The sequence below is a fragment of the Coturnix japonica genome, chromosome 6 (assembly GCF_054131305.1).
Source record: "Coturnix japonica strain WE chromosome 6, WE-NBRP24, whole genome shotgun sequence".
NCBI classification, from domain to species: Eukaryota; Metazoa; Chordata; class Aves; order Galliformes; family Phasianidae; genus Coturnix; species Coturnix japonica.
Window position 1 is genome coordinate 5,879,260 of NC_140668.1, and position 13,872 is coordinate 5,893,131.

At 43.6% G+C, this 13,872-nt stretch overlaps 1 protein-coding gene across 1 annotated transcript in view; it reads right to left on the reverse strand.

Moving 5' to 3' along the window:
- Positions 1 to 4,323: 4,323 nt before the first annotated feature.
- LOC146760311 (cytosolic carboxypeptidase 4-like) overlaps positions 4,324 to 13,872 on the reverse strand; it is a 94,176-nt gene continuing 84,627 nt past the window's right edge. The window contains exon 6 of the mRNA XM_085550805.1: positions 4,324 to 4,440. Coding sequence (XP_085406931.1) covers positions 4,437 to 4,440 — 4 coding nt within the window. The 3' untranslated portion in view covers positions 4,324 to 4,436. The remainder of the gene's footprint in view (positions 4,441 to 13,872) is intronic.

Here is a 13,872-nt window from a genome sequence, read left to right on the forward strand (position 1 = left end):
CTGTGCAACGTGGTGTAGGGAACCTGCTTTGGCAGGGGGCTGGACTCAGTGGTCTCTGGAGGTCCCTTCCAACCCCTACAATTCTGTGATTCTGTGAATATCATGGAGTTGTTTGGATGGGGAAAGACTACCCCTTTGAATGACCTTTTGTCAGGGCATGTCCTGGGATTCCTAGGATCCTCAAAATGCAGCACTGCTTCTGTCACTGAAAAATGGGCCCCTGTGTGGGACGGAGGGAGGGTCCATGAGTCCCTGGCCCACCTGACTGAGTATTTCCATGGTCTTAGCAAAGACATACTTACAACTTGAAAATGACAGTTAGCTGTGTTCATGGTGGCATGGCCACTTTTAATGGCCTTGAACTGTCTGAACATAACTGAAGAGGCTCAGGCTGATGCAAATCAGCTATTGAATGATAGTGTTGAAAAATTGGAAAGACAGGTGGCAGTTTTGATGGGAAAAAACCTAATTCAATCATTCTCCTATGGAAGATCAGTAACAACTGTCTGGAGGACCATGGGGGCCCTGTACAAGGGAATCTGTATAAAATGGACTCTGTAAATGAAGGCACTAAAAGGTCAGATTTTGAGGTTCCATTTGGACTAGATCTATTTGAGATCTGACTGATTGTAACCCAAAAATGAAAAAAAAAATAAAAAAAAAAATGCAGGATAGGCTGGTGGGAGTGCCCTGACCAGTGTCCACCCCCCAAACCCTGCTGCCCATAATACAGCAGCTGAACTGATGGATATAGTACAGTGGTTTAGACAGAAACCAAGAGAGCATGCCAGCATAGCTGCTCTGGTTATGGGACATGGAGGCAGAAAGTGCTATGGTGAATGGACTGGAAATTTCAAAACTGACATCCATTACTACTAACCCTGCCCTCAGGCAAAGACTTTATGCTCTTGTCTGGAGGGCTTATCGCAATAAAGATTGGCGGATTTGCTGCGTAGACCGGTCAGAACTCAGATCTGCGTTGTGCTTCCTGCGGCACCAAACGCCCAACAGTGGCAGTTCCGCTTATTGGCCAGCAGGTGGCAGCAGAGACCACGGAAAGAACGTCTGCGGGACAGACCCTGGGGATCCGTTCTTTTGATTATAGGGGAAGAACACAAAGATGGAAGAGGAGGGAAGGGGGGAAAAAAAAAGAAAAAAAAAAAAATCAAACCACAGCAAACAAATAAAAACTTCTCCAAACGTAGCAAACGTGAATGTCTGTCAATAAATTAATGAGTAATTAAATTGATATCCCTTTCCCGCCCCCCCCCCCCCCCCCAACTTCTGAGATGAAAAAAAAACACTTCTTTTAGAAGAAAACAGAGTAGTAACAACTTCTGTACCTACATTCACCACTCTGAGATCCTGTCTGGGTCTCCCAAGGCTTGTAAATAACCACTGGGTCGGTTCTGATGTCGCGTGATTTGTTGTCAGTTCTCTCATGGTTCTCCGGTCAGTTCTCCGGTGCCAGGATCTGCCACAGGGCATTCTGACCACGGGCATCATGTTTCTACGCTGCCGCCTGCATTGAACAGGCAATGGGACTGCCCAGCATGTGCAAGGCAGCACCTCTTTCACACCACCAGAATGTTTAAGGCTGTTGGGATTGTTGTTAGCGTCCCATTAACACTGAGGCTAGAGATACCCTTAGGATTGACATTACTATTAGCATTACTTTGATGGTGCCCTATCTGGGTCATTTCCAGGGGATGTCAGGAGTAAGGCACAGTGTCAGGAGAAAAAGAACAGACTCTGTTACTTTATAAACGTGATAATAGAGAGAGTTCATTGGAAAAAATACAACTCTTAAATAATGCAAAGCATGCTTCTGATTGGATGCAGGCATCATCTGGGCTCTGATTAATATTACTCTTAAGGTAAAGATTATTGTTACCATAATGATTTTTTTTTTGGATTATGATCAGGGTTAAGGTTCCTTTTGCTACAAACTTCTAGCATCATTTTTGTTGTTGCATTTGGAGTTAGGGACGATTTTAGAATCAGGGTAAGGGTTAGGATTAGAGTTACATTGCTGGTTAATGCTGTTATCTTTACAGCTCCTGTGAGGGTTGGGGTCTGGGTCAGGTGTTTAAAAATGAAATGAAAAAAGAATTAAAAAAATATATTGAAAGCTTCAGATTTCCTTAATCTTTGTGGGAATCATATAATGTGCAACTCAGATCTACCTCTTCGTGCAGTGACTGCCTGTAAATTTGCTGGAGCCTAATATAATATGGCCTTGTGCTTTCCGCTAACTCACCTTCATTTCATTTTCATTACATTTGCTTGGTAGTCAGATTTTGGTGTGTGGATATTTTAAAACAATCTAACTGACATTAGCAAAAAATTAAAAATAAAATTAAAAAAAATGCACAACAGCATCGTATCAATTTTTATAGATAAGATAAAGAAGAGCAGTTTCCCTTAGTTTTCTGTGCCTCTTTACTTTCTTACCCTCTCCCCTTGTGTGAGAAACTCTCAAAGTCAAAGATTTCTAGTTAGGCAAAGCTGGCAGCGATAGCAGCAGTGCTTATTCATTATTGCAATACTGCGCGCACATCCCCTATTGGCAAGGGAGAAACTGCACACCAGTCAGTGAAATCAATTCTGTTCTGTGCCCTAAACCCAATGCAGGTGATGCTCTCATGGCTCTCATTGGTTGAGCATCTCAGGCTCACAGACTCCTCGAGACTGTGGCTAGGATTCATTTCCATAGAAGGTCAATTACCAACCTCTTGTTTTTAGGTCTGCCTTGTACTTTTCTGCGGACAGAGAAGGGCAATGTTTCCAAAAGTCAGTACATTCATTCTGTCCTGTGCTGGGCTCTACCCACCCTGTATTTATCTTGTGCTTGTCTCAATTCTCCCCATGTCAGAATGCCCCCAGTCTGAACTTAATTCTGTTCAGCAACTTTCTTGGTGGAAAAACTACTTATACAGCTGTTTTACAAGAGGGTTATACATTCAGTTAGGGCCTACACTATGTACTGAAAATACTGGAAACTTCCACTGCAAAAACACAATCTACCTCTCCCATCTGTGCAGCCTTGCAGACCCAGAGCATGCCAGGTTATTTCTGCTTTCATAGCATTTGCATGCTGTAGGGTGAGCACAAGGTTCTGCTGCTTGATTCTTCTGCAAGAGCTGCCTACCGGCAAATGGTTGCAGGGATGGAGGATGTGACAGAAAGCATTTGTCTCCACAAGAGCAGAGTTACATTCAGTGCAGAGTGTGAGAGTCAGGTTGGTGTGGAAAAGCACCGACACGCTGGGGATGATGCAGTGCTCACATGTCTAACACTCACAGACATTACTGTCAGAAGGATGGTGCTGTGTTGTGCTTCTACCTTTGGCAGCCCCTGGAGAAATGCTATGGCACACAGAACACCTTTGTATTGCACTGACTGCTGCCATGCAGCATGGATTTAACACACCAAATCCAGAGGAGCATGACTGCATCTAACTGCCCTGAGAAAAACTACTGTAGCTGAAGAGATGAGGAGGCAGCTGCTCATCTGCAGAACAAGCAGTACTGCCAGACATTGGGCCAGGTGAGCACCTCCTGCTGCAGCGTGATGATGACAGGGCTGGAGATGATCTGCAAAGCCAGCTTAAAAGTGGGAGACGTGAGTCAACATGGCAGGAGGACAGAGGTGTTAGGGAGCAGCCAAGGCATCAAAGAGTATTAGAAGGCTTTGAAAAGTATCACAAAGTGACAGCCAGGAAGACTGGGATATATCATGAGCAGCAACCTGGATGCTAGAGATTATTTGCTCCCATACAAAATGGTAGAGATCTTGCTGCAGACATCCCAAAGCCAGGCAAAATGGGAACCCAGAGCTCTGCCTGCACGAACCCCACAGCCATAGCATTGCAAGCTGAGCTGCCTTGCTGTTTGTTGCATTCATCCCAATCCCTGTGATTGAAGACTCAGAATGCAGTCGAGGCGATGACTGAGCATGAGAGTGACTTTATTCAATAAAAGACAGGAGGGCTTGAGAGGTCAAGGGTGAAGATGGGACTCCTCTTGTCAAGATGAGAGTGGCTCAGAGCTGGTGCTGCTGCCTGGTGCCTGGGACTGGCAGCCTGACTCTAAGTCCCCATCTAAGATGCTCAGCTTCACCTCACTGATGCTGCCCTGCTCCTCCATGGTGGTGCTGCTGCTGGGACACTCGGGCTGTGCTTGGGATGGGCAGCACTGCAAAGGCGCTGGGTCACAATCCAGGCAGGTGACTGCTGTGTCTGGCAGGCTCAGGTCACGAGCTTCAGCAGAGCCAGGAGATATGAGAGCATGAACGTGGATGAGCCCCTTGTGTCCATCACTGTTACCATGTGGAAGGCTGTCATCCGAATTGCAGCGATTCATGCTTAATAAGAACTCTCCATTGATGGAAAGACACTGCTTGGTTTGGATCTTTGGGGTTGACAAGGGCTCGAATCACCTAGGAAGGCATAGAAACACAAGGGTTAGTTTCAAACATTTGCAAGTTGAATCATGAAAGGTTGTTGATACTTGGTAATAGAGTGGCGGCAGGAAGAAGCAAGTAGGCTTGAAGCAGCATAGCCACTGTCTTGAAAGTGATCCTCATTCAGGTCCAGCTCGTGTGTTGTTTCACTATAATCTGCTTCTTTGGGTCTACCTAGTGGGCAGCAACACTCGAGCTGTTACTGATATCATTGAAAAGAACTGGAGACAATTGTTCTATTCCTAAGAGCTTCAAGGTGCCTAGAAGCACAAATAGAAACCAGCAGTATTTCATCACTTCACCAAAAGGAAGGTCAAACACCTGAGCTGTGAAGAGCAGTTACAGAACCTATGCATAAGATCACACCAGACATACTTTGTTCTAACAACAGTTATGGCACATAGTCCATTTCCTTCAATATTCCCAAAATGAAATGATGTGGAGCATTACAGGGAAAGAAACACTGCACACAGACACTATGACCCTGATTAGACTCAAGCAGCAGACTTAAAACAAGTCAGAGTTTTTGATTCCAGGATATTTCAGGACCTATCGTGTGAAATTCAGTTACACAACAGTGCCTAGGTGCCTGCGTTTCAAGCAACTTTCAGATCACAGCCATGTAAAATAAAAACAAATTCAGTGCAGAAATAGCAAGCCTGTACCTTAATACTCATGAGATTATCCATTTTTTACTGCATTCTGACTAAGTTCTAAAACTTGCTCATCCCAGTTCACTTCAACAAGTTCCACCAGTTCAAGCAATGCAGTTCTGAGATCCGGTGTATGTTAGGCAGATAGAATTGAACAGTGCAGAAATAGTCTCTGACAGCTTTAAGAGCTCTGTTCTGCTTACAAACTCTCAGTCCAAAACTATTCACAGTTTTAAGGAAATGAACACCTGAAGCAGTTGGATCATCTGCCATTTGCCGCATTATGCTTCTTGGCATCATGATTAGCACAAAGGGTTTTCTGCTGTCCTGCAGAGATGGACAAAGTCCTGCTTACAAATGGACCAGGTTTCAGTGTACAGCAGAGTTTGTACCAGACTAACAAGCCACGTCATTCAATTCATGTGCTCAGGTTGTTATGCACTCCGAAAGGAAACAGAACTAACTGTTGGATTCTGAAGGCAATCTGTGGGGTCCTACATTTCCTCCTGATTCTGGAAGAGGAAATTCTAATAGCAAATGCAGAACTTTGATCTTTGTAGACATGAGAAGAGCTGGCATTTAGGAACATTCATTTCAGGGAAATCAAATGATGTGTCTATATTTTTACTACAGATAGTATAGGGAGCAGCCAGTTGAAGAACCAGATACAAAAAAATCCAGCCCATTGGCAGGAAAATACTTCTCCTTAAATTCTGTATGCTATCATGGTACAGAATTAGGCTACAGTGCCACATAGGCCAACCAAGCGTAGAACCAAATCCACAAAATACTGGTAGACAAAGCAGCAAAAACAAGGACAATATTCAGCAGACTGTGGCCTTTCTACCCACAGCTCAGCATGTTCTGCCATCCGAAAAGCAAGGCCTCTTGTCAAGCTCAGCTATTTCCCTTCTCAGTGTATTCTAGCACCACTGATACCCACTGGTATCCTCCTGTAGAGTGCCATCATATTGTCATCATCCAAAGGGAAAACCCACACAGCAGAGCATACAGCAGTACACCCATGCTCCAAATATCCGCCTGAAAAACAAAAAGACAAGCTTACAAACCTGAAGCACCTCAAATGGCTTCCTGACAGACTGGATTGTCTGCCCTTGCCAAAGCCCACATATAGCCCATGAAAAGCTGGCTCTTTCCCTCAGGAAAAAAAAAACCTTATCGTCCCAGAGAAAGCATATAACCCTCATTCAATTGCCCTTCCACTCAGCTTAGAGCACTACTAAAACCAGCACCTTCACCTTAGCTCATCACACTGCTGCAGTTCCTTTTACAAGGATTTCACTGGCAAAAATTAAATCAAAGCCATCACAAGGGATTTAGCACAGTTACGTGTTACTGGCTACGAGAGCTGTCAGCACAGTCACCTGTCAGGCTTTGCTGCTGTTCTCTTTATGTAGAGGCACAACAAGGTTCAGACACCTCACAGTGCAATTCTCACTTGGACTGTAAAGAAAAAGGAGGCTTGAAAAGCAGTGTGTGGAAAACAAAGAAATAAGAATTAGAACAACAGTGGGGCCATGGCACTTGTAGGAATTGCTCCGCCTTTAACAGCAGAGCGATTCAAGAAGGATGAGGGCATCCCAAACCAGACCAGATTGGACAGATTAACAACTGCAAGTAGTGGGTTCCAAAATTCCAGACATGAAATCAAAGCTGGAAAAACTCTTCACATTTTCATCTCTCAATTTTTAGTACATTGTGCATTACAACGGAAACAATTCTTCACATACAACTTGGAAGCTAAAGACAAGTCTGACAAAACAGACTGCACAGAAATGATGGATAATTAACAGAGCAAATTGCTCTTTCAAACACTTAGTAATAGAAAGAGATCTCTGAAGTTGCTGTTCTGTAGAGCCCCAAAGCAGTCGCTTGAGGCAGTTCAGGATTAGCCTGAGACAAACCAGCCAGCTGTGAACTGAGACCAATTGCACTTCTTCTATTTTACTTTCATTCTATGTGACCTCACTAAGCAAATATTGTCTAAGACCATGAGTATCACATAAATGTGCAGATCTCAAGCTGCTCACTTATCTAGTACCCTTGGCATGATGCTTTATTTTCCTCAGCTATTCATCTAGATTGTGCCTGTTGATTGTGCAACAACAGCCTGTTGGTCTCGATTACCTGTAAGAGGCTTTAAATTTGGCCAGGAAAAATCATTTGAGGATAAGTAATTATCTGGGACTCAGTAAGTCTTCCCATGCTTTCATAACAGCCGAGATACACACACACACAAACTCATGGAACCCCACTGCTTTGCACAATCCTGTGCACACTCACATGTGTCATGCACTGATTTCCCAGCCAGTCCTCATGGGGTCTATTACTTAGGACAGGAGTGCAGGGGAGCAGCCAGAAGCTGTTTGCATTCCCTGCTGTCTGCTGGGCAGCTTTGCTGGAGATGCTTGGGTTGCTTTGTTTTTCCTTGGGAGGTGGGAAGGAGCTTTGGGTTGGAGGCACATCCCGTGCCAGAGCATCCCAATGGCACGTGTGGGGCACTGATCTGCAGCAGATGAAGGGGAGGAGGTCCCAGCACAGCTCTGCACCATGCTCTGCCACACTGGGCAGCTTGTTCCTGGCTCAGCAGCGCCATCAGACAAGGAGCAGGGAAGGAAATCAAGGATGGGGGGTACCATCAAACGCAGTTAGTGCATGCCTGTGCAAGACAAACAGACCCAGAGCTTGCGGGTTGTTCCTGCTTTTGTAGCATTTGTGTGCTGTAGCTGAGCAAAAGGTTCTGCTGCTTGAATCTTCTTCTGCAAGAGCCGCCTACCGGTAAATGTCTGCGGGGATGGAGGATGTGACAGAAAGCATTTGTCTCCATGACAGCGTAGTTACACTTGGTCTAGAGAGTGAGAGAGGCAGGCAGCACTGCCTGATGTTGGTCAGGGCGAGCTCCTCCTGCCGCATCACGATGATGGCAGGGCTGGAGATGATCTGCAGGGACAGCTCACAGGTGGGAGCCAGGAATGGACACGGCGGGAGGACAGAGGTGTTAGGGAGCAGCCACGGCAACAAAGAGCATCAAAAGGCCCTGAAAAGCATCACAGAGCCACAGCCAGGAAGCTTGGGGTTTTCATGAGCAGCATCCAGGATGCTAGAGACTATTTGCTGCCATACACAACGGCAGCAGAGCTCTCGCTGCAGGCATCCCAAAGTCAGGCAAAATGGGAACACACCCAGAGCTCGGCCGCACAAACCCCACAGCCAGAGTGTTGTAAGCTGAGCTGCCTTGATGTTTCTTGCACTCATCCCAATCTCTGCGAATGAAAACTCGGAATTCAGTCAAGGCGTTGATTGAGCACGAGCGTGCCTTTATTCAATAGGAGAAAGGAGGGGGTGTGAGGTCTGGAGGAAAGATGGGACTCATCCTCTCTTGTAATCATGAGAGCTGCTCAGAGACCGTGCTGTTGCCCGGAGCCTGGGACTCGTGTCCTGATTCTGTGCCCCCCTGCGAGATGCTCAGCTTCTCCTCGGTGATGCTGACCTGAGCCTGCATGGTGGTGCTGCTGTCGGGGCACTCAGGCTGTGCTTGGGCTGGGCTGCACTGCAGAGACATTGAGTCCAGGCTGGTGCCTGAGGTGTCTGGTGGGCTCAGGTCAGCAGCTTCAGTAGGGATGGGATGAATGAAGGCTTCAACCTGGAATTTATCTCCAATCTACTTTTAATACCTTCATTCGATCAAAATCTACTGTCAATACCTTCAAAGGAAAATGATGCTTTGGGAAACAGAACTTGCAGGCTGAGAGATAAAGCCAAGGTCTTTAGATAAAAATGAGAAAAGATTTTGCTTGTCATTTCGTAACTGTGATGAAATTCGTAATTTTTGTTTGAGCTACATTTTGATAGAATAATGTGGTCGTAATGTGCTTGACTACAAGCATGATTTCCACGTAAAGCTGACTCTTAGCAGGAACTCTGTTTCCTTTAGAAGCAGTGAACCCTGGTAGCGAACAGCTTTTCTTACTTCTAAAGACCCTGTCAACCCAGCACAGGACATGCAGTTTGCTAGCATTAAAGAACAAGTTTGTATTTTCCTTGTAAGCAATGTCGGAAGAGAAAGACAACACACATTTCAGAACCATTTTGGCCCCAGTAAAAGTGATGCCACGGAAGAGCTCCATCAAAACTTATGCAAAAACATAAGTTCAAGTGGGCAAGGCCTTATGAAAATCTTCCACACAACTCAATGGAGATTGGGGTGGGTGGGTTTATGAATAAGAATCCTTAAGAATTTTCTTCTAAGAGACTTAAGAACTGTCAATATATATATATAAAGAATATAAACACTAATTCTGTTACTACAAATAAATATATCCAAAGGGTTAGGAGACCAACCCGATCATATCACAAGCTTTTGATGACTGTAAACGCAGTCATCAATACGCAGAAAAAGATTTAAATAGATTAATATGAATGAGTACAAATGTACAGAAAGAACAACTAGGAATAAAGGTGGAGAAATGAAGGCACAAAGTGAGACGAGTCTGGCAAAAATATCACACAGAAAAGGATGCAATTCTTTCAATTTATTAGTAGCAAAAAGCTGCATAATAAGTCCTAGTTTGCTCCTCATCAGAGAAGCAAATCCTATTGATAAGGTTGTGAGGAGAGATTTTGCATCAGTTTTCATAAAAAGGTCAACTGTGATGAATTAAGGTTGTTAAGAACTAACAAAGAAGTAAAAAAAAAAAAAAAGGCCTAGAATACAAAAGTAATAGGGTAGAGAAGATACATAGCTTAGATCTCTCCGAATGAGCTGAATCTGCTATATTCCTACTGCATTTCTAAGGGACTGACTCAATCAATCTCAAAGCTGTTAACGATTATGTTTTTAGAACTTAGGAAAGCCTGGTGATGAACCAGATAACTGATACAATGTACAGACTTCTTTTGAAGAGAGGAAAAAAAAAAGGGGGGGGAGATGATGAAAAATGATAGACCTGTCAGCTTAACTCCAGGTCCTCAGAAGAAAGAAACAGTTTAGAACAACTTAGAAGAGATAGGTATCATTCAACACACCTTTGTCAGGAACAAATTACTATTAATGATTCTAATTTACCCCTGTGAGAAGGTGTCAGAGCAACACAGAGTGGACGAGATGCCAAGAGAGTTTCCAAAACTTTACTAAATTCTCAGGCCAGATAAGCAGCATGGTTTAGATGAGCTATAGAAGGATGAACATCTGTAGGTTGCTCCAAAAATAATGCCTCCTATTTATTTCCACGGACATCACAGTAGATACAAAGAGCACAATAACACTGCTTGATAGAGTAAATTCTCAGCTACTAAACACTATTTCTCAACTCAGATGCTAGCATTAGCTATGCATTTTCACCAGCAGTGAACAAGAGCCTGCAGGTCGCACTTAAAAAATCTGCATGGCCATCTGGAACACAGCTTGTCTTTCACATCACTGTCACCAGTGCTGAAATGTACCATTCACTGCCTCACTGTACTCACATCCACTGACTGGTCACTGTACATGTCCAGCAAACGTCAATGGATGCCATTTTTTCTGCACAGAGAAATTCAGTTCCATTCCTTTGCTTCATGTGCACTTCCATGACAGACGCTATTTTGCCTCTGCTGCCACTTATCACACAGCAACAAAACAGAAGGGGATCCTGGTGGGAAGGTTCAAACTCTACTGCCATACCACCAACATCTGCCTCTGACATCCTCAACCAACATAATAAAATAGGAGGCTTTACTTTCAGAGCAGCTCTTATAAAAATTGCTTAGAAAAAGTACTCTGAAAGTAGCTCTCAGTCTCGCTGTCAAAATGCATAGCTGTTCTAAATGATCTTCTGCAGGACCTGGTCACAGAATTGGTACAATCCAATATTTTTATTAAAGATTTAGATGAAATAGAAAGTATGTTAATTTGATTTGTGGATGAAACCAATGTAAGACAAGTTTGCATTGGAATTCAAAATCATTTTGACAAACTGGAAAAGCAGCCTGAAGTAAACAACTGCAATTCAATAGGGTCAACTACAAGCTACTACAGTCAGGCAGGAATAATCAATGCTAGACACATGAACGAGGAGCAATGACAAGGTAGCATTTCTACTGGAAAACGACAACATTCTGCACTGCTGAAGACTGCAAGCTGCATGTGAGCCAGCCACTCATGTACCAAAGTGCAGATACAATTCTGGCTGGGTATTAAAAAAAACCTGTACGCTGGCAGGACACACAAATTAATCTGTTCTCTCTGCACTGTTAATCTCTCTGTTAGAATTCTGTTTCCAGACTCAGGAAGCAATTCACAGGGAGACTTGGCACAACTGAAAAAGGTCCAGAGGACATCACTGAAAAGCAAATAAGCTTCTTCCTATGGCTAGTCTAGGTAAGACAAAGAATATATATGGCAAGGACTTCCTATGGCAAGATAGGACTTAAGACAGACAGACAGTTCTAAACATGAGAGTTGTATGAGCTGGAACAGATTACTTACAGAGTCTGGTAATCCCAATATTAGAGATCTCTACAGAAAACTTAGACTAACCTATCAGAAATGATGCAGCTAAGTTGAAGAAAAAAGATGGCTGGTGGAGGTCACCGCCAGCCATTAGCTTCATTAATTTTATGCAACCACAACTAATATGTAGGAACAATAATTCCAACATTAACTGGCAGAGAAAAGGCAAAGGAGTAACAGGACATTTAGAGGACACTTCTGCTAGAACAGCACAGGACAACTTTGATTGGGAATGAGATGTGTTGGTAAGATACCCAAGACTGGAAAATCAATCGCTATTGGACACAGCAGTATTTAAAACCAAATCACTGTAAGGTCAGAAAACAAAAAGATGAGAAAGTATAATCCTGTATCAATATGCACCAATGGAATCAGGCAGTATAAAATGAAAGCTTGAATAAAACTTGCCTATGGTACTGTTAAACCTAGGAGGATTACAGGTCACTCCTTGCAACCTCACTCCTCCTCACAGAAACTCCAGAGAAGATCAAAATGAACAGAATTAGAATGAGCTTTCATTGATGAGCCGTTAGGAACAAACAGATTACTGAAAGCTGTGTACATTTTATCAGCAGCAACCAGGTTTGGCAGGGCTGTTATCGCTGGGTCTTAGTTTATAGAGGTATAGATGAAGGGGAGAGGCCATCTGGGCAGAGCTGCCAAGTGAATCATAACAGATCAGGAGCACAGGGCTTCCCTTCAGAAGGCTGAGCTGGGAACATCGTATTGGGAATTCTTTCTCTTACCAATTTCATCTGATCTCTTCTCTCTAAATCCCTTTTCTATTCCAGGCTTTGTTTCTCTGGGGCCACTTATAACACTCCTTTGTTGTGACTGAAGGAAGGAAACAAAAGAAGCAGGAAAGCATTTTGCTGTATTAAAAGCACAAAGATGGAATGTTTTGTTGACTGAATGTGCACTCTGCATTCTTAACTGTTCTGATCCAAAGCACAGTAAAGTCTTCAGTTGCCTTGGGTCACATTCACAGTACAAGTCAATATTTCATCAGTCTGGTATGGATTACAGAGGACTGAATTATCTCAGCATAAATTCTGGATTGCATTTTATATAGTCCATGGACCTGATATCTCCTTTCACTTTCCTACCTGCATTTTAGCAAAGGCTGCAGGTAGGTGTCATTCAGTAGGGTTTCAATAGACACGTTTCCAGGTCTCGTACTGATAGGAAGGTTAGACTCTACAATACAAAGAACAGATTACAGCCATAAACTATGCCTTCTCTTCCACCCTCATCTCCACTCCCCAGTATGATACCTTATTTAACTTATAATTGCAGTACGATTTTTCTTTTGGGGTTGGGATTCTTATCAACTCCACCATTAAGCAAGTGGAATAAACTATATCAGGGCAAACTACAGGCAGGTAAAAATAACGTCTGCAATCTCTTTTCTAGAAATGAATTAGCTCTGGTGCTATAAAATCTCTAACAAGTTGGATTAAAAGACAGACTCCTCTTACATCTTTATTCCCAACAGAAATAGCACTGCTACTGCTGGGAGATTTATTCATGTCACAACCAAAGCACTTCACATTCCCAAGAAGACCAAGTCCTTTGGCTTATACCTCTTGTGACATCCTCAATACATTACCCTTTCCATCCACAGACCAGGGTATATTAGAGATTAATACAGCTCAGCAACTCAAAACACACAGATTGTCAGTCTCAGTAATCAGCCTGAAGAATTTAGAGGACAGTTGTTATTTACTGAAAGTGATAAGAGACCCAGCAGAACACTTAACTCTAAATAAACAATGTGGAAACTTCACTACCCAGAAAGACCTAAGTGGCAAATACACAGCTCAGATGTTCCTGAATATGGTTTGATTGCATCCATGCTGTGAGGCAGCAAAAGCAAAGGGAGGGAAAGCTTAAGTCAGAAGGCAGGGGGCCCTTCTCACATGGATCTGCTCTCGGTGTTTAGCACTGGTTTGTTAGTTCATTAGGAGTGTGTTAGAAATCAGTCTCTCCATGCTTCTCACCAGCTCCATCGTGCAACAGCGTGGCATTTATTACAATGCACTACTCAGTAATGGGGCCTTCTGGCATGTGAGCAGCAAGGGGTCATACAGAGCCTGAAGGGAGCTGGCAGGGGCTTTGTGCAGCACAGAAGTAACTGCAGAGACAGTTCTTTGCTTCTCTCATAAGTTTCCCTGTAGAGAAGTGTCCCATTAGAACAGTAAGAAGACGGCAACCAAACCCCATCTCCTTAGAAACATGCAATGA